At 43.0% G+C, this 20,887-nt stretch overlaps 3 protein-coding genes and 1 pseudogene across 4 annotated transcripts in view; 1 reads left to right on the top strand and 3 right to left on the bottom strand.

The window, feature by feature from the left end:
- The window catches only part of LOC142832476 (amidophosphoribosyltransferase), a 34,730-nt gene extending 31,088 nt beyond the window's left edge, over positions 1-3,642 (bottom strand). Inside the window, exon 1 of the mRNA XM_075942918.1 lies at positions 3,235-3,642. Coding sequence (XP_075799033.1) covers positions 3,235-3,362 — 128 coding nt within the window. The 5' untranslated portion in view covers positions 3,363-3,642. The remainder of the gene's footprint in view (positions 1-3,234) is intronic.
- The window catches only part of Paics (phosphoribosylaminoimidazole carboxylase and phosphoribosylaminoimidazolesuccinocarboxamide synthase), a 51,867-nt gene continuing 34,579 nt past the window's right edge, over positions 3,600-20,887 (top strand). The window contains exon 1 of one of the 2 annotated variants that reach the window (XM_075942921.1): positions 3,600-3,692. Coding sequence is in view for 1 of the 2 variants with exons in the window: in XM_075942923.1 (XP_075799038.1) it covers positions 4,124-4,139 (16 nt within the window). In the remaining variant the exon portion in view is untranslated. Of the gene's footprint in view, positions 3,693-4,012; positions 4,140-20,887 lie in introns of those variants that run through there. The other variant, XM_075942923.1, reaches the window with a different exon arrangement.
- Ppat (phosphoribosyl pyrophosphate amidotransferase) overlaps positions 8,249-20,887 on the bottom strand; it is a 31,929-nt gene continuing 19,290 nt past the window's right edge. Inside the window, exons 7-12 of the mRNA XM_075942920.1 lie at positions 18,812-18,963; positions 18,295-18,422; positions 16,729-16,950; positions 13,953-14,073; positions 10,014-10,401; positions 8,249-9,837 (exon numbers count right to left, since the gene is read on the bottom strand). Of these exons, the coding sequence (XP_075799035.1) occupies positions 10,205-10,401; positions 13,953-14,073; positions 16,729-16,950; positions 18,295-18,422; positions 18,812-18,963 (820 nt within the window). The 3' untranslated portion in view covers positions 8,249-9,837; positions 10,014-10,204. The remainder of the gene's footprint in view (positions 9,838-10,013; positions 10,402-13,952; positions 14,074-16,728; positions 16,951-18,294; positions 18,423-18,811; positions 18,964-20,887) is intronic.
- On the bottom strand, positions 12,665-13,692 carry LOC142832921 (uncharacterized protein C9orf85 pseudogene; annotated as a pseudogene).

Below are 20,887 nucleotides of genomic sequence, written 5' to 3'. Positions count from 1 at the left end.
GTGAGACAGGGTTTCTCTGTAGCCTTGTCTATCCTCAAATTTGCTCTGCAATGGATCAGACCTTGAACTCAAGAGATGCCCCTGCCTCTACCTCCCAAGTGCTGGGATTAAAGGCCAGTTTACCATGCCCAGGTTAGGCATTTTGTTTCTTTAAAAGGCTATTTTGGTCAGTTTGGGAGGCTGAAAGCCCATCTTTTCAGGAAGTCCCAGCAGTTTAGCTCTGGTGAAGCTGTCAATGTGGATGACTTCATGGTAAAGGTCAAGCGAGATGGGGAGGAAGGAAGACGGGAGAGCAAAGGTGGACAGAGGCCAAACAATGCAAGGGTTAGGCTCACTCTCACAATAACAACCTGCTCTCAGGGAACTAACTCAGTAAGGCCACCACAATCCACAATACGTAGTCACTCACCTTCCTGCAAACTCCATCTCTTTCTCAGTGTATCGAAACAGGGTTTCTCTGTGTAGCCCTTGCTGTCCTGGAACCCCCCTGTAGACCAGGATTGGCCTTGAACTCAGAGATCCAACTGCCTGTGGTTCCCAAATGCTGGGATTGAAGGTGTGTACTACTGCCACCTTTAAAATATAACACTAGAGTACTGCCACACTGTTCTTCGTTTTGTTTTGGTTTTTTTTGACACTGATCTGCTATTTTAGGGTAGTGGGCAATTACTATATCTTCTAAGCATAAGGGTGTTCCATTGATTTTTCCAATTAAAATCAATTCTTTCAAAGTAAGGACTTTCCTCTGATTTAAAATTTTCCTTCACTTAGGATTTATTGTGAGAACTCGATAAACTTTAATGATTCTTACGAAAATCATAAGTCGTTTTCTAGTACGTTTATTCCCCAGAAACTAGCTTATTGTTGCTGTTCAAAAGAAAAGGAAATATCACAGTCCTAATTTCTTTCTTTTTTCTTTTTCGAGACAGGGTTTCTCTGTGGTTTTGGAGCCTGTCCTGGAACTAGCTCTTGTAGACCAGGCTGGTCTCGAACTCACAGAGATCCGCCAGCCATTGCCTCCCAAGTGCTGGGATTAAAGGTGTGCGCCACCACCGCCCAGCTCACAGTCCTAATTTCAACCCAAGTCTCCTAACAAGATCTGCTTAGTTTCAGTAAAGAGCCATCCTAATAAAGCAAATCCTCCCTCCCTCCCTTGGTAGCGTCTTGCTTTGTGTTTTTGTCAATGCTGAGATTAAACATTCCACTATATAATACAATCCGTTGATGCCACTAACACATCTTATCTTCAATGTCCTCACATTATCTAATCTCATAGTACCTTCATATAAGAGCAGCTACAGGAAACATAATGTAGGACATGCAATTAAAAATCAAGCTCTATTTTTTTTATTGAGACAGGGTCTCACTACGTAGCTCTGGCTGGCCTGGAACTCACTTTGTGGCCTAAAACTCATGAGATCTGTTTACCCACACACCTCCAATGCTGAGAGATTAGAAGCTTGTGCCACTCACTTGGCAAACTGTAGTTTTAACTTAAAAAGAGAAACAACATATAGTCCCCTACACAGGCAAATTTAAAGAAATAGAAAGACAAAAATGAAGTATATAAGGGAAATTTCTGAGTAACTGACCACAATGTAAACACAGTGGAGAAAAAGGTGGAGTCACTTCCCTCTGTTGTCTAAAATTCTCTACCTCCATTCCCACTGCTCCTAATGTGATATTCGAATAAATCCAAAAATGGTATAGAAAATTGCTCCTCAGAATCACATAATCAGATTTAAATTTCTCTCTCTCTGTTTCTCTCTCAAATACTAAGGACTGACCCGAGGGCCCTCACCAATCTAGGCAAGAGTTCAACAATTGAGCACATTTCCAGATCTCAATAATTTAAGATGTAATATAGTCTGGCAGTGGTGGCACACGCTTTTAATTCCAGCACTTGGAGGCAGAGACAGGCAGATCTCAGTGAGTGCTGGCTCCTGGATGCTTTTTTTTTTTTTATTTTTCGAGACAGGGTTTCTCTGTAGTTTTTGGTGCCTGTCCTGGAACTAGCTCTTGTAGTTCAGTATGGCCTCGAGCTCACTGAGATCCACCTGCCTCGGCTGGGATTAAAGGCGTGCGCCACCACTGCCTGGCCCTGGCAGACGCTTTTTAATAAACAAAAAGCATGCAGAATGTGAAACTCCAAACACACATTTAGGTCTGTGAGAAAGGCAAAGGTGAGCTGGTGAGGGAAAGGAAATCACTAGGAATGCACTGATACCTGTGGCACCCACGCTGCTGAAGTCACTGCTCAGCTCCATTGTCTTAAGGAAACTTTGCGAGATTTTGGGGAAACACACAAAGCCTGTATTATTCCTTCAATAGATTTAAACTAACTGCCTGTTAAGTCAGGTGTTGTTTTGTTTACCTCGAAGGCATCTCCCCGTTTTTCCAAGTCAATATGTATCTTGACATCAAGCACTCCTCCTCTCTCCCTTTAAAGGGAGTTCGCTAATGGCTCTTACTGTTTTCATTTATTATTTAAAAGTTTATCAATCAGAGCTGGGCGGTGGAGGCTGAGGCAGGCCGATCTCCGTGAGTTCGAGGCCAGCCCGGTCTACAACAGCTAGTTCCAGAACAGGTTCCAAAGCTACAGAGAAACCCTGTCTCGAAAAAAACAAAACACAAAACAAAACAAAAAAATTAAAAAAAAAAGCTTACCAATCAATCTGCGCCCTATGAAGCTAAGGTATAAGAAATCTACTAGTATGGTGACTCATTCTGAATATGAACTAGACCTGCTTCCTGGGGTCTGAACTCTAGGGTCCCCAAACCGATAACTGCTTTCAGGCTAACAATCTGCTCAATAGCTCTGCCCGTGCAAACAAAGATTCTGCAAGCTGGAGGTCACGCGCAAAAGACTAAAAAGCGTTGGAGGACCTTCACCAGCCAACACCTGACCTTACAAAAGTTTATCTCAAGAATAGTTCTAGGTTAATGGAGATCTAAACGATTCCTCCCAACCTGGCTACTGCAAGCAAACCCGCAAGAGAGGTGAACATTCTTGGAGTTAACCATAGAGTGCATTAGGGAGGAATTCGACAGGCTAGGTTAATGTCTATGGGGCAAGGCGTACCCCACGCCCACTCGGTCAATGCGCTGCGCAGGTACTGATCTGGTTCCCGAGATCCACCCTCCTAGTCCTGCGGTCTCCATAGCTCCAGAACAGGGAAGCCGCTCGCGGAGCTGAGCAAAGACTTGCCACTCCAACCTCATCCTGTTGCTCACCGGTGCTGCAGCCCTTGGAGTCCCACAGTGATCACATGCGGCACATCTAGCTGCGTGGGCCACTCTCCAGAAGCGATGCACCCAAACACGCCACATTCCTCACGCATCCCCGACTCCTCCATGTCCATGGCGCCGCCGAAAGCACGTGGACGGACCTGCTGCCGCGGCGTGGTCCGAGCACCAACCAGCTGTCCGCTCTGCTCTAGTAAGCCGCAGAAGCTCACACTGTCGACTGCCTCCTCCTTCCCCGCGGGCTAGGTTCTCGCTACTGCGGCGGCGCGCGCTTTCCAGGGGATGTTGCCAGCTGGGCCTCCAGCGCCTGGCCAATCAGCTACGGCGCTGATCGGGGGCGGAGCTATGGAGTCAAAGGGGTGTGGCCAGCTCTCCGCCGGTGAGGTCTGGGCAGCTACTGTTTCCACACGTGGAAATCTCCGTTATTTTCCGCTCCCGAGACGTAGGTGATGAGTGGAGCGCAGTTGGTGGTGTTTACCCCTCAAAAGATTTGAGCCGTGCGTGCCCCAGGTCGCACGCTGTCCCCCGGCCGTCGGGACTTGGTACGCTCCAACACAGAACCCTCTCCCGGCCAGCGGGGCCCAAGCCTGCGCGCCACTTTTCGCCGCTGGGATTAAGACGCAGAGCCGCCCGGAAGTGGTGTCTCGTCGGCGCGCATGCGCGGCGGGAAGCCCGTGGGTATCCGATCCCAGCACCGGGCGCGGCCAGTGCGGTACTTCGCTGTCGCCTTTGGGTCACAGGATCTGCTCAGGTTTAGCGGCTGCGCCTCTTCTTTGCACTGCCCTTCCCCGCCCTTCTAATCCTCTATTCGGTCTTATTTTCCCGACCGCTGCTTCACTCTCCCGCGCTGTCTTGCACCTTCATCCCACCTAGAATCATGGCGACAGCTGAGGGTGAGTAGCAGGCTTTCCGACCTGCTGGTGTCCTCACACACACACACCCTCCAGCAGGGAATTGCATGCTTGGCGTGGACTCGTGCAGCTCCGGGGTCGGATTGCAGCCCTCCTGATACAGTGCCCGCCTGGCTAACCCACGTTGGCGCCATGGTACCGGATACTGCACACGTGTGGTCCACGTGCTGGGGGACGTGCTTTGGACACTAAGCACCCGGGGCCTCCTGAAATTCCCAGAAAACTCCCCGGGAGAGGAGGAAAGTAGCAGAGTGGGAAGGTGCCCCGGAGGAGAAATGTCCTAAAACTAACGAAAGGCCTAAAATACTCTCTCTCAAGTCCCCATCTCCCTCCCACTTGACAGCCTCCAAAACACTTAAAACACCAAGACTTACATGACGATTTCATCTTGAGCCCAGCGAATATCTGAAAGCTGTTAATATTTAGTGTACAGAAATACAACATTTTAAAAGACTTGACAAGGACTGCAGTGGTGTCTCTGTGCTTTTCTTGGTTTAACCACTATATAATGCTTCAGCTGGTTTCTTTTGAAAGACAAATGTGGTCTTTATTGGAGAAATTTAAATATTCTATTAGTAAAATCCTTTAGTCTCTCCTTAATAAGCACAACCTAAATGATAAAAATTGTTAAATTGGGAGCTTAGACCCCAGCGCCTCTCATCTATCTTAGCCCGCAGGCCTGAGAGTTGTGTTGATTGGACTCCAAATCCTAGCATGCCAGGTCCTGACCTCTCCCCGGGGGAGGGTCAGGCCAATAGGACCACTCCCACAGTCCATTTATGTGAGAAACACGTGGTCCCTTTTCCTTCCTCCAGGAAGTCATGTTAGAGGCCTCCTGCTTATAAATTGGCTTGTTTTGATTTGGCCTGATTGGGAATTTGCCTCAGCAGAGAGCTCGCGTTAGGAAAAATTCTTAACAAAAATGATTAATATAACTTAAAGTAATATTAGGATAAATGTGTACTTTAACTTCTTACCTCCTGAAGAGTCATTTTACTGAGGTTTGTCTAAACACCAGTGGCCGAGAAATCTACACAGAGAGAAATATCAGAAGTTAGGGGAGTTTTTGGGAGGCAAAGAAGAAACACGTCTCAGAATAAAAAATGTGTGTATATTGATCGGCTGGGTATCTACATCAGTAACAGACCGCTTGCCAGTGTGCCCCCCCCCCCAGTTCCGTCCCCAGCAAGGCGAAAGAACAAACAGAGGAAGTGCTCAGATGAAAGCTATGTCTCTGTCAGAGTTTCTGCAAGGGAAAGTGGACCAACTAATGAAATGTGTCTGCAGGGTTGACTGGGATCTGCAGACTCACACTATCTTGGGATACCCCAACAGCAGGTTTATTGCCCACCTGTGTTGTGAGACACTTGTACACTGTGTGAAGGTGTGCTGCGGTGGTTGGTGTAAAAAAAAAAAACAAAGCTGAACAGCCAATAGCTAGGCGGGAGGTATAGGTAGGATTTCCTGGGAGAGAGAGTAAGAGGAAGAGAATCCAGGCACACAGGAGCTGCCATGAGACAAAGGGAAAACAGGAGGTGCAAGATGGGAGAAGTAACACCATGCGATAGTACACAGCCTAATATAAATGGGTTAATTTAAATTATAAGAGCTAGTGAGGGCCGGGCGGTGGTGGCGCATGCCTTTAATCCCAGCACTTGGGAGGCAGAGGCAGGCGATCTCTGTGAGTTCGAGACCAGCCTGGTCTACAAGAGCTAGTTCCAGGACAGGCTCCAACACCACAGAGAAACCCTGTCTCGAAAAAGAAAAAAAAAAAAGAGCTCGTGAGGAATATGCTTAAGCTATAGGCCGAGCTTTCTTAATTATTAAGTCTCCATGTCATTTTTTGTGAGCTGGCGGTCCAAAGAAAAACCTCCACACAGCTGTCTGCCGACATCCTCAGTGTCTGTCAGCTGAAGCCTCTCTGGATGTGAGTGACAGCCTAGCTTCCACCAAGCCCGCAGCTATGACCATCATCTCAGGACCTCCCCCCCCCACAAGAATGGAATGTCTCTAAATTTGCTGTAATCCACCTAATTCCCACCAATGGATTTTGAAAATACCTTGGTTTTTTACTTTCCTGTGTCTTTCAGCTATACAACCTCATAGAACTGCTTACATGCCTGGGACACGATTTTTAAGGAACCCAATCTGTGTTCCTGAAACGTGACCTCACATTTTTGGCTCATAATAAATTATCTCTTATTGTCCTTATGGTAAGGGCAGTAATTTGTGTTACTAAAACAACAAAAAGCTGTATCAAAGATCCATAACTGATGCTCTAGACTTACAAAAATCCAACGGCAATTTGTGGAAAACACTGACAGAAATACAGCTGCTTCAGCCAGTGGCTTAACAAAATAGAGGCAGGCTGGAAGAGATATCTATAGAGAGCAGGTAGAGTCAGTGAAAAGTCATGGAGCCATGGCTGGAGACAAGTATGGAAACCTTGCCCGTAGGCTACGATCCTCGTAGTAAGATATTAAATAATAAAAATGTTTAAGGTATAATAGTTAGCCGGAAATGCAGTTATGCTGTTGGCCAAACAGTATTGCAAGTAATATAGTTTCTGTGTGATTATTTCGGGGCTTAGCCACTGGGAAACCCATAAACAGCCTCTGCCAACAAATGGCAGTTTAATCAACATTGGACCAGAACTTTAAACATGTGGAAATGATGTAACACATACATAATAGGAATAAACAGGTAGAAATGTAGATTTATAGCAAATGGTGGTAGTGGCGCATGCCTTTAATGCCAACACTATTAGGTAGAGACAGGCAAATCTCGAGTTCAAGGCTAGCCTGGTAAACAGACTTCCAGAACAGGCTCCAAAGTTACAGAGAAACCCTGTCTCAAAAAAAGTAGATTTATTCCTCAATTGGCCACAATGTAAAGATATGTACCTTAAAAATAACCAATAAAAGGGCTGGAGAGCTGGTCAAACACACCAGCTGCCAAAGGACTGGGGTTCAATTCCCAGCATCACCTGGCAGCTTAATTTCCAGTTCTGAGTTCCAGCAGGCTGGAAACAGATTTTATGCTGTGGCCTTTAGGATTCAGTGTTTCAAGAGTGCTGTCCCTAATCTCCTTTCCTCCCTGAAACTTGATACTACTGTTGTGTTTGTCTGTTTCTGTCTCCCTAGACAACCAGGCAGTTGAAATCAGTGTGTACATTCTCACAGCCCTTTCCATGTGATTATGCATTAAAGCTTGTGTTGCTTAACAGATTCTTTCTTCTTCTTTTGTTTGTTTGTTTCTTGATGTAACAGTCCCGGCCATCCTACAACGCACTCCACAGACCAGGTTGGCCTTGAACTCACTGAGGCGTACCTGCTGCTGCCTGCTGAGTACTCAAATTTAAAGATGTGCACCACAACTGCAAGGAGCTTGTTTCTTTTTAACACTACATAGGACCCCATTGTCTAGATTGGGGAAGAGGGATCCACTTTTATTTCCTTTGCATTTTTGAAGACCTTTGAAGACTCTGAACACCCAACAATGGCTCCCAGTGTTTCCAAAGAAACCTTTCTGTATGGTGCTGATTCAGCATTCTACTTTCAAATTACTTTACTGCCCTCCTACTTGGCATAAATTTGCACAGGTCATAAGAGATAGGCTACTTATTAAAATGAATCAGAGAAATGAGATCTCACTAGTTGGTGCCAGGTATGATCGAGGCTGCCGTCTTCATGGTTTTACCATAATGTACCAATGACCACTATTTTTATTTATTTATTTTATTTTTTTAATTTCCGAGACAGGGTTTCTCCATAGCTTTTTGGTTCCTGTCCTGGAACAAGCTCTTGTAGTCCAGGCTGGCCTCGAACTCACAGAGATCCGCCTGCCTCTGCCTCCGGAGTTCTGGGATTAAAGGCATGTGCCACCACCACCTGGCTGAGGACTATTTTTAAAAAGCACACATGGAAACATACTTATTACATATATTTGTCACCAAGAAAGATCACAAAAAGGTTTTAAAAAAAGGCTTACATTGGTTTCTGATGTTAACTGTGTTCAAACATTTTTCATATTTTTCTGCATATTGTACTCAAGTTATATACATTTAAAGCAGATAAAGGAAGGCTTGAAACTGGTGAAAAAAATGTTAATTTAATTCAGATTGAGAAACTAGTGAAAAAAAAGGTCACAGTGAAGAAATAAGAAAGCTGTACAATTATCAAACGACCACAACATCATTTCCCTTTATAAAAGTATCCCAATAAAACAAAATAAAAACTATAAAAAACACAAAGTCAAATTAGAGATTTTGGTTTTAATACTTTCCCTGAGTTTCTTTTTAAAACATCAAATTTAAATAAGGCCATTTTAAAACTGACCTAAAGGCTTACCCTCCAGCCCACCATAAGTAATGCATTTAATATACAAGGCTCCGCCCACTGAAATGGTCCTAGGACTATACAATGTCAACCTGCCTGCAGCTGTCACAGGAGCACTCCAGACACCAAAGCACATGACCTAAAAGTACTAACAGTTTATCTTGACTGCTATTCTGTAACACGTGAGACTATATACCAGATGCAGACTAATAATTTCAGTTATTAATAAATACTATGTTTCTAAATGGGTTGGGAAGCTACAGCAATTTTGGCAACAATATAGAAAAATGTTTTTGCACGTGAAAACTTACACAAACATGAGTTAGTAAGGAAATCACCACAATCCTCTAAATCTACATCATAAAAAAATTGAAACTAAAATCTCACTAGACCTAACAAAACAAAGCAGAAAAGACATGGTTATGAGCTGACTGACACTTGGGTACAGGCAAATAATTCCCCAACAGTGGCTGTCTGAGCCATTAAACAAAATCGGCCCCTAGTATGTTTCTATTTGCTCAATTTCAATCCTATGTCTGTATGTATACAGAAATGCATGACTGTAAACTATCAAGCACTCAATCCAGACAGCCAAATCTAATCAAATTAAGGACAAAGGCTTGCTTGGAATTCAAATTTTTGTTTTCTACTTCCAATGTACTAAGTTATTTGCTAGGCTTGTATCCTAAGGTACTAGATGTCATCGATCATATCTTCGAGTCCAAGCGTAGGAAAAAGAAGGCCTCAGATACATTTTTCTATCATTCTGCATCCCAAAGAGACGGCAGAGGTCTGCAAATCTAAACATTTCTCTCCATCCTAATGAAAGTGAAAACTTACTTAGCAAAAGCTAACGACCATGCGCTATTAAAACATAAGGGTAAAATGATACCTCTAAACACCTATGTATGGTGTGTATTCATGTTCCTACTGGGTATTAGATGCTTTAAATAAACGGGGGCTCCGAGGCACAGAAAGACACTTAATCCTCAGGCAGAAAACCCAGATTGTCCTTGAACCCAAGAATCCCCTGCCTCAGCTTCTCAAGTAGTTTTTATTTCTTTCCTTTTTGTTTTTGTTTTGAGTTGTCCATTGATCCTCAGAACCACAGATGTGTGTGCTGAGGAGGGGGCGGCCACTCCTTCAGACTAGACTACAGATTAGATCTCTATGGGGCACGAGGAATTCAGATTTTTCCTGAACCTTATAAAGCCCCTTGTCCTGTGTATATTACACATCCCTAATCTAACCTCTTGCAAACCCTTCAAGCATGGGCCTGGGAAATACCATTCACCTCCTGCCTTCTCCTAGGTGAGAAGTCAATCCTTGTATAAAAAAACTTCCTAGCCGGGCGGTGGTGGCACACTCCTGTAATCCCAGCACTTGGGAGGCAGAGACAGGCGGATCTCTGTGAGTTCGAGGCCAGCCTGGTCTACCAAGGGAGTTCCAGGACAGGCTCCAAAGCTACAGAGAAACCCTGTCTCGAAAAACCAAAAAATAAAAAAATAAAAAAAAAAACTTCCTTACATGTTGTACTACATGTAACCATCATGATTCAATTATAGCAATTTAATAACCTCAGGAATTCTCAGAGCTTATAAAGGTAGACACACACAAGCAGGTGGTATCTCTTTTGTACCAACTGAGTAACAGATAGTATATAAACCACTTCTTGATCAAGTTCAGTCTCAAGACACTCCATCCAGGCAGCTACCATTCCAGTTCCACAGGGTACTGCCCGGTGAGGCAGGCTGTACAGTGTCCCGTCTTCTCAAAGCATTCCAGACCATTGCCATTTTCTTGAATTGTAATATCATGTCTTTTCACTTTCTGCTTCTTGAATTTGATGTCTTGTTGCACAGATGAAACCAGTCCTTCCACCGACAGATACTTAACACTGTTTGCTCCTGCAGGAGGAAAGGGAAACGTCACAAGCTTTTGCTCCACCACGGCGCGGCTACAGAAAGCATCATTTATGTCAGCATGGAAAGTCTCCTTCAGCGTTCCTGAAAAGGAAGCTGCATGCGATGACTTCTAACCTGTAATCCCAGTTTCTTGGGAAGCAGAGACAAGATGATCTCTAGGTCAAGTCACCCAGGACAGTTCCAACCTTTAAAAGGAGAGGGAACGACCTGAGAATGAGGCCTGGGGATAAAATGCTTGTTTAGAAGCAGGAGTCCCTGGATTTAATTCTCTGTGTGTGTGGGGGGGTGGGGGGGTCTGGGGTAGGGTTCTGATTGTGTGTGTGTAGTCATTTCTCTTCTGATCTTGCTTTGACCTACATCTAATATAAAATAAAAAATGCCCTAGCACTTTTACTTTTTAGAATAGTGTTCAATGTCTACTTAACATATAATGATAATAACTTTTTAAATTCAGGGTTTCACATTGATTTCTATGGCTCAACAAATATATACATACATACGTACATGTACAGACAGTCCCATATACATACATACACACAAAGAAAACATAGTAAGCTAAAATTGGGAACGTAGGTGAAAAGCATGGTAAAGTTCACTGCACCGCCCATCTACTTTTGTGTAGATCTGGAATAGCTAACCTACACTGTGTATAAGTGTAGGTTAAGAAACAATGGCGGCAAAGCGGGAATTCAGAACAATGGAATTCTGGAAAGGATGCAATTATGAGGGAGACCCTTACAGGAGTTTCCAATACAGGCAGTATCTCCACCAGGCATGAAATTTGGATTTTTATTTCTAGCTATTAATGATGTAGTCCACACAATTTTTTCTGAGTATATTATTTCCAAACTGGTAAAGGTAAAAACCATGGGATAAAGTGTATAAAATATTTTTGAAGAATGAAGAAAAATCACTACACACAACTTTGTATATGTATGTATAAAAGTAAACTGTTTTGCTTTGTAAGATGTAAGGGGGCTTTTGCTAGAAGCCACACAACTGAAGTCAGGCTAGTGGAAATGTACTCGCTATGAGCTAATCATGTTAGTTTTCCATGATGTAGTTCTGATATAAACAAAAATTCTCAATACTGGATTATAGTGATATTTTGTTATTGATCTAACAAAAAATAGCTTACCTGAAGATCAGAACTAAGTCACTAGTTAGCCATAGAGGCCAAGTAGAGGCACACACCTTAATCCCAGCACTCAGGAGAAGGAGGCAGATGATCTCTCTGCGTTCAAGGCCACCCTGGGCTACACAAGATTCAATCTGTCTAAAAGAGAAACAGTTCACACAAACAGTACCACATGACTTTGAGGGCAGCACTAGGGAGGCAGAGACAGCAGTGATCTGTCTGTGCGGATAAAAGAACATAGGCAGGAGGAGACAGCACAGAACAGTCTGAGGGTGCACAGAGAGAGATTCATCCTGAAGAGTCACAGAGACAGGATCGCCCCTTTGGTGTGAGTGTTGGTGGAGATAAGAAAACTCTAGTGGCTGGCTGCTCTGCTTCTCTGATCTTTCAGCATTAACTCCTATATCTGACTTTGGGTTTTTATTATTAAGACCAATTAGAATACGTGCTTCATGGGATAATTTGATATTAGGCAATATGGCTTTCTAAACAATTTCTGTGGATTATAACGTGCCAGTGTAAATATTCTGTACATGCAACTAGAGTTTCTTTTTTGGTTTTTCGAGACAGGGTTTCTCTGTAGCCTTGGTGCCTATCCTGGAACTAGCTATTGTAGACCAGGCTGGCCTCAAACTACCAGAAATCCGCCTGCCTCTGCCTCCCGAGTGCTGGGATTAAAGGCGTGCGCCACCACCGCCCAGCGCAACTACAGTTTCATTGTGAAAACCTGAATACTTGTTACTCAGATGTCATAAAGAATGTATGCTGCTCACCTGCCAGTTCCGACAGTTTTGAGCATTCTTTTCTGATGCTCTCATTAAGTTGTGTGTGTGTTCTCTGAGCCCTCTGCAGCCGACTCTGTACTGGGCCATCTGTGTGTTCATCTTGTCACCTGAGTCACTGTCAGCATCTAAATCCTCATCACTGTCCCTTTTCCTTCTGTAGCTTTTGATGTTTCTGGTTATTTTTCTTTTCTTTTGTTATGAGACAGGGTTTCTCTGTGAAACAGTTCCAGTTGTCCTGGAACTCACTCTGCAGAGCAGGCTGGCCTGGAACTCAGAGATCCACCTGCCTCTGCCTCCTGAGTGTTGAGAATATAACCATGCGCCACCACCACCCAGCTAAGTTTCTGACTCTTTATTAAACAGAATAATAACTTCATTCTTTCCACACTCTGCACAAACTTCACAATTTCACAGCACATGCTCTACATGTGTGTAAGAGTTTTTCCCTGCTTCTGTACACTTGACACACTTCCTAGGCTTTGGCAGTGGTTTCCCTTTACAGTATTTTACACGCCAAACAAGAACTTCTTTGCGGCTCTGATATACTCCATCATGAAGTTTTGCATTATTTTTCTGGTCTGAAAACTTTTTATCAAATTTGTTCTTTTGAAGAGAAATGGATTCTGGTGCTTTTGAGGCCTGGACTAAGCCAGGATGCATTTCTTGGAACTCTATACCAAATCACAAACCAAGAACACCCTGAGGCTGCCTTTTGCTATAGGCTTTTTTTTTTTCTTTTTAAAGAAATGTCTTTAGCCGTTGCCTTGAACTCAGAGAGCTCCAGCTGCTCCTATTCCAGTGTTGGAATTAAAGGCATAAGCCACACCACACAGCAGAATCTGAAATCATTATGTTTAAATTATTTCTAAAAGACATAAGTTTTGTTGATATTGTGAGTGACTTTTCTCCCCACGTGCACGTGTGCATGCACATGTGTGGACGTGGCTATAGAGACCCAAGGCTAATTGATATGGGAAGTCTTTCAGCATGTTGTAGATGTTTAATTTCCATGGTTAATAAAGAAGATGACTGGCCAATAGTCAGGCAGAATATAGCCAGGCAGGAAATGCAAGCACATACAGAAGGGCAGAGTCAGGGAGACAACATATACCTACCTAAGGACTAGATGCCAAAAAACCACCAGTAAGCCTTCAGCCACATGGCGATACACAAATTAATAGAAACAGATATTTAGTTGTAAGAGCTAGTTAATAAGCCTGAGTTAATGCGCCAGTTTATGATTAATATTAAGCCTCAGGCCTGCAGGAGGACTATGGCAGCAGACACGGTGGATGGACAGGACAGAAAGGCTCCACTTAGGGTTAGGGGTCTCAGAGTCACTGAATCCATTACTATAGCTAATCAGCTCACTCTGGGTATACGGTCTCCACGTGCTCAACTCTGGACTCACAAAGGCAATACCTACCCAGCAACTGCGAACTCAACTATGGTCCCCAAAACTGTGGTGCAGAACTATAATGCTGAGCCACATCCCAGCACTCAAATTTATTTTGCAAATCAGCTTCTTATTGCTGTTTTACACAAATGTGCACTTAAAATTTAAAACAAACAAACCAGCAATTAAAATCTACAGAAATTTTAATACCTACCGAGGTATTCTGCAAGATGATCAAATTCTGGTTTGTTGGCTATCAGCTCTTCTTTGGTGGGTATATTTATTCCCATGAAGCAAGGATATTTTATTGGTGGGGAAGCGACTCGAATGTGCACCTTAGAAAGAAATCATGTACTCACAGTAAATTAATTATGAATACTCCATACTTATAAAACTGTCTTACTGAACATTCAATTAACAACATTAGCAACAAAGTAAACCATAGAAATCACTTCACTGAATAGGAAATTTTTAGATTAGATAAATTATTAGATATATTCATTTTTCTATTACGTGTGAGTTTTTGCCTGCATGTCTGTCTGAGCACCATGTGAGTGTTTCACACTCAGTGGCCAGAAGAGGGCATCAGCCCTCACTCTCTTCAGTGATGAACATGGAAGTACAAGTCAAACCCTTCCATCTCCAAACCTGCTTTCCAGTCCTGGGTTCACTGCATCAATAGAAACCTGAACTCAGACATAGGAGACCAAAGGAATAATATATAACATTAATTTTAAAATATTATACTGTGAAAAATGTTTGGGCTTTTTTGTTTTCTTTTGAGTTAGTATTTATTATCAGCAGCGGCAGCTGGCCTTGACCTCTTCTTGATCCTCCTGGCTCTACCCACAACGTGCTTAAAACAAATGTTTTAAGACAGTATCTTACTCTACCCTTGGCTGACCTGGAACTTTCTATGTAGACCATGCTGGCCTTTAACAGAAAGAGATAAACCTGGCTTTGCCATCTAGTACTAGGATTAAAAGGATGCACCCAAACACCCAGCCTCACAAATGCTTTTAATAGCATATAAAACGTCGAAACCTCTTAAATTACATTTATTTATTTACTGATATGTATGTACACACTTATGCAAACCTGTGCCTTGTTGCCCATGAGGAGGTCAGACAACCCATGGGAATGAGCGTCCTCAATCCACTGTGTGGGTCCCAGGCATTGAAAGGTCAGCAAGCAACAGAAAATGCTGTTATTAGCTGGGCCACCAGACAATCAAAAAGGCTGAAGGAAGCCGGGCGGTGGTGGCGCACGCCTTTAATTCCAGCACTGGGGAGGCAGAGGCAGGCGGATCTCTGTGAGTTCGAGGCCAGCCTGGTCTACAAGAGCTAGTTCCAGGACAGAAACAAAAAACTAGGGAGAAACCCTGTCTCGAAAATTAAAAAAAAAAAAAAAAAGGCTGAAGACTTTGAATTAATTTTTCTCAGAACCACCATCAAAACATTTTGCATGACAGGGATATCCTTATAGGATGTGCTTCTTTCTTTTTTTTTCCGTTGAGTCAAATTCATAGGCTATATGCCTGACTGGCCTAGATTTACCTTTCTAGAACAAAGTAACCTTGACTCTCAAATGCTATGATTATGAGTGTGTACCACCATGACTGGCACACACTCTTAAATAAAAATGGCCAGAAATTAGAATTATTCTTTGGTCTGTGGCCTCCAAAGCAGACACTAATAGCAAAACAATAAGAATGACCCATGCTGCAGTAGAGTATGCGGGTGACAAGGTGTGATGTCGAGGAGCAGTGGTTATCCACGCTGCAGAGAATGTCTCGTGAAGAGCAAACCACACAGTAAACAGATCCGCTGTCATCCAGGCCCCGCTCTATCACCGTGCAGGTACAGCATATTTACTGTAACATGAGGGCCTTAGGATTTCTGTCTGCTCTCTTTGAAGCACTACAGCTAGGCATGATTTTGCTTTACTGAAAAGGCTAAGACTGGGAGGTGGTGGCGATGCCTTCAATCCCAGCACTCAGGGAGCAGAGGAGCTAGCTGTCTTTAAGTTTGAGGCCAGCCTGGTCTATCTACATAGTAAGTTCCAAGGCAGGCAGAGCTACACAGAGAAACTGTCTCAATGAACAAGGAGAGAGATGAAAAACCGTGAATGCGGTAGACACAGTATTGAAACTGGCCAGGAAATAAATTTCAGTGGCCTTGAAGTGTTTGTGTGCAAGGCTGAAAAACTCCTTGCTTTCCTAGTGATTTAGCCTAATGAGAAAGGAATGCTGGCATAGTCTGCCTTATGCTCATTAGTTCTGAACCACCAAGGGGAAATTCATGGTTTTTTGAGACAGGGTTTCTCTGTTGTTTTGGAGCCTGTCCTGGAACTAGCTATTGTAGACTAGGCTGGTCTCGAACTCACAGAGATCCACCTGCCTCTGCCTCCCGAGTGCTGGGATTAAAGGCATGCGCCACCACTGCCCACTGGCATCAATTTTAAAAGGCATAGTTCATGATGATTCAAACAATTTTAATAAATTTCAATTTGTAAAAACTACAATATATAAAATTCAATAAAGTTAAGTACATGAAAACAAGATCTCCTATAATGTGCATTCAAGCATTTAAAACAGCAAAATTAGACACATGCTTAGCAATCCTTTTTAAAGCTCTATTTTACAAAGATAAAGTGATATTAAACTAATTTGGGTTAAATTGATTGAATTAGGAATTGGTTCTATATCTTCAAATAGAGAATAAAGCAAATACTATTGATTTTTTGATGTTGTTCTATTTTTCTTTAAAAAAGTGATGTTTCTTTTAGGCTTAGTTTTAATATAGTAAAGATTAAACTTCATATAATGTAAGAGTAGTTAACCCATGCTCTCCATATTGCTGCTCAGCTATCACAAAGCCATCTGGTAAGCAGAGTTAAATCCCACCTACCTATTAACTGGACCGTTAACTTTGATGCCAACATCGTTTGGTTGATTTGGGGGCCACAAGGACTGTTTCAACATTACTCACCTCCTTTGCCCCGGATTCTTTGAGCAGTCTTATGATGGGTGAGATGGTATTGCCTCTCACAATCGAATCATCTACAAGGACAACTCTCTTGCCTTTAAAGTTGTCAGTCAACACGCCAAATTTTTTTGCAACACCAAGTTGTCTTAACCTCATGTTTGGCTGGATGAAGGTTCTTCCTACATATCGGTTTTTACACAGCACCTCCACGTATGGCAGTCCACTCTGGCAGGGGAGAAATAAATGCACTGTTAGTAGCAACACTGGGCTGAGAAGATGCGTTTCAGGGACAGGAGGCACTCCTCCATTCCTCACGGTACACATCGCTCTAACACACACTCGGGACTTCATTTAGAGGCTAAGTAGGAATGCTCAACTACACCACTAAATTCTGCACATATTCATGGATGCCACCCTAGAGATGGTCTCACTGTGTTTGCTATGCTACCCAGACTGGCCTCCAACTCACCGCAGTGTTCCTGCCTTGACTGCTCCAGTACTGGGATTGCAGGCCTATGCAGTTTCTATCTTTTCAAACAATGAGTGAGGCCAGAGACTGTCAGTAAGTAAGATGCCAGACCTCTGGGTAATGCCATGAAAAAGAGTAAGAATTGGAGAAAGGAGATTCCATCCCAAAAGAAAGGAAGAAGCACTGTGGAAAACCACAAAGGCATCATAACAGTTTAAAATACCGAGAAAAAGATGGACACACCACCAATGAGAAGTTACACAAACCTGAATATAGTGTGCAATGGTGTGTGTGTGTGTAAGACAGAGAGAGAGAGAGAGAGAGAGAGAGAGAGAGAGAGAGAGAGAGAGAGAGAGAGAGAGATGAAAAAAGAAAGGTGACGCCGGGCGGTGGTGGCGCACGCCTTTAATCCCAGCACTTGGGAGGCAGAGGCAGGCGGATCTCTGTGAGTTCGAGACCAGCCTGGTCTACAAGAGCTAGTTCCAGGATAGGCTCCAAAACCACAGAGAAACCCTGTCTCAAAAAACCAAAAAAAGAAAAGAAAGGGGATGAGGAGAGACAAACAGGCCACAAGGCAAAGAAAAACAGAGGTAAAGGAAGACCCGTGACAGCACAGCACTGTGGAGAAGCCAGACTGCAAAGTGACAGAGGACGGGGGGTGGGAAAGGGACGATGAGGAACTGGGGAAAATACAAGCGTATGAAAATGTCACAGTGAAACTCATTACTCTGTATGCTGCTCAAAATAAAAATGAGATCCAATATTCTCATCTTTAGGTGAATAAAAACTGCTTCTTGTTTGTGCAGGTGTGCGTCCACGGGCATGTGCACACCACAGCTGGTACAGAAATCGGGTTACGTGGGTCAGTTATGTGCTTCCACCACGGGGTCTTAGGTAGCAAACTCACATGTCAGCCTTTACCCACCACCCAATATCTCAGCCCACATGTTGTTGAAAGAAACGGCTAAAAATTCTTGAACAGGAATCAACATTAGACCCCAACATTTCCTTCTTACAGTAAGTTGGTGAATTTTCCCGTTCTAATCTATATGTATTTGAAAGACAGAAGAACAACTCACTGAATAATTAAAAGTCAATACCTTTGCCGCATACCCAAGAGCTGCAGGTGTAGCTGACTCTGGAACCGTGCTAACCAAGTCCGCCTCCACAGGCGCTTCAATCGCCAGCTGCTGGCCACAGCGGTACCTTACTGTATAAACCATCTGGCCTGGAATGGTTGGAAAAGAATAAGATTGTCTTAACTGAGAACAATATTGGTTTTTAAAAAGCTGGTGTAAGGATTTTATAGATTGAACAAAAATACAGAAACAATAAAGTAGAAAGACATAAACTAAGAGATTCAATTGTGTGATATATACAATATTCCACCATAAAATGTATTTGAAAGTTATACCCTTTATTACAAAAAAAAAAAAAGAAAAAAAATAGAATGTAAGAGTTGAAAAGAAGGGTGATTATGATTTGCAGCTCAGTGACATATTCATAGCTCCCATTGAGCCATATGCTTCCCAAGTGCCACACAAGCCTTTGGCCAAGAACTGTCATGTTTCAATGAGATAAATGAGATTCATATAAAGAGTCAAAGAAATGACTTACCTTCAAATATACTGTCTGGTCTTGCAAAATAAACATATTCAAATATACAAAAAGCCACTGGGTCTCCTTCAGACCTTGGTATCGTATCAAGAGTTCTGACACCGTGCCTGGATATTTCTACAATTTCTCCAGGCTTGACTTCATGAGAATATCTTAGAACAAACAAACAGAAGACATCTGTGAAATCTATCATTTTATACGATGAGTATATGCTAATTTTTATAAGGCAAAAAAAGACTATAACCCTGCTACTCTTAAAATAAAAAATGTTAAAAATAAGAGACTTATTTTATCAATAAAGGAGCCAGTCAGTACTTTCATTCATGTGCCCATTGACAAATTTTGACAGTGTATGCAATATAATCTATAATATCACTTCACTATGAAAGTAACTATGTGTTTTTTAGAGGAGTAAACATTAATTCTTTTTGTTGTTGTTTTCTGGAGACTGGGTTTCTCTGTCAGTCCTGACTGTCCTGGAACTAGCTCTCAGAGACCAGGCTGGCCTTGAAAACTCAGAGATCTGGCCGCCTCTGCCTCCTGAGAGCTGGAATTAAAGGCATGCACCATCACGCCTGGCTTACTTTATTCTTAAGAGCATTACCTAAAGAGGCAGTGAATTGTTGAGTACGGTTAAGGACAGTTGGTTCCACGTCTGAGGACCCGAGTTTGATTGCTGGAGCTCACACAGCAGAAGGAAAGAACTGACTCTCACAACTTGTCCTCTGATCTCTCCACAGGTGCCCTGTGGCACCCACACCCCTTCACCACACAAAATAAAGAAATGTAAAACAAACAAACAAGAAACCTCTCCCCAGTCGCCCCTCAGGTCCTGGGATTATACTGCAATCAACTTTCCCTTGAGTGTTGGGATCTAAGCTCAGGTCCACTGCTCATGCAGCAGGCACTTTACCAACAGAGCCTTCTCCCAGCCCAAGTCCCTACTTTGGAAAGTAAGTCTTCAGCTTTACTTTTGGTAGAAGTGCTTGTCCCTAAGTGTAAAGACCTGAATTTGATCTCTAGGAGAAAAGAACTGACTCCTGCATGTTATCTTCTGACCTCCAAATGTGTCCCTCCCACACAACTAAATAAATGTCATTATAAAATCAACAAACTAAATTGTCTAAGCTGGGCATTGTGTCTCAACCTGTAGTCCTAGCCCTCGGAAGGCAGAGGAGAAATGCCGTAGACTCCAGGGTGGCCTGGGTTAGTGAGAGACATGGAATCAAACACAAATGCATGCATACTCAAAAATAAACAAACAAACAAATAAATCAAGTTGGAGACTTGTGGCATTTTGAAAGGCAGTATTTTCAGAACCAGAAAGTTGGACTGGGACATTAAAGTCAGTACAGTTGCTATGGACACTACTCACAGGTGCTGTCTTATATAGCAAAGAAATTGGTCATGAAAACAAAAATAGCCATCATCTCTCTTTAAAAACGATAATTCCGGGCTGGAGAGATGGCTCAGTGGTTAAGAGCATTGCCTGCTCTTCCAAAGGTCCTGAGTTCAATTCCCAGCAACCACATGGTGGCTCACAACCATCTGTAATGAGGTCTGGTGCCCTCTTCTGGCCTTCAGGCATACACACAGAAAGAACATTGTATACATAATAAATAAATAAATATTTAAAAAAAAAAAAAACGATAATTCCCAAACTCATTTCTTTTTTCCTTTCGGGGTAGGGGAAGATGTTTCAAGTCAGGGTTTCTCTGTAGAGTCTTGGCTGTTCTGGAACTTGCTCAAACCAGGCTTTGCTTGAACTCAAAGAGACCTGCCTGCCTCTGCCTTCCCTACGCTAGGATTAAAGGCTTGTGCCACCACCACCTGGCCATATATTTCTTCACCTCTTTTTTTGGATACACATTTGCCTAAGCTGGTATTGAACTCCAGTGTTCAAGGTTCAAATGATTTTCCATGTTCAAAATCACGACTAGCCTGTTCGGCACTTACAAGGTGTGCATCACTATGTCTGAATAAAACAGTTCTGTTCTTTCCCTCCCCCCTTCCCCTGTCCAATCTGGTTTGTTTGTTTGTTTGTTTGGAGGTGGGGTGACAGGGTGGTCATATATA

Source organism: Microtus pennsylvanicus, chromosome 12 (assembly GCF_037038515.1).
Source record: "Microtus pennsylvanicus isolate mMicPen1 chromosome 12, mMicPen1.hap1, whole genome shotgun sequence".
Taxonomy (NCBI): domain Eukaryota; kingdom Metazoa; phylum Chordata; class Mammalia; order Rodentia; family Cricetidae; genus Microtus; species Microtus pennsylvanicus.
Note: the sequence above shows the minus strand (reverse complement) of the source record. Positions and strands in the feature narration are given on the sequence as shown.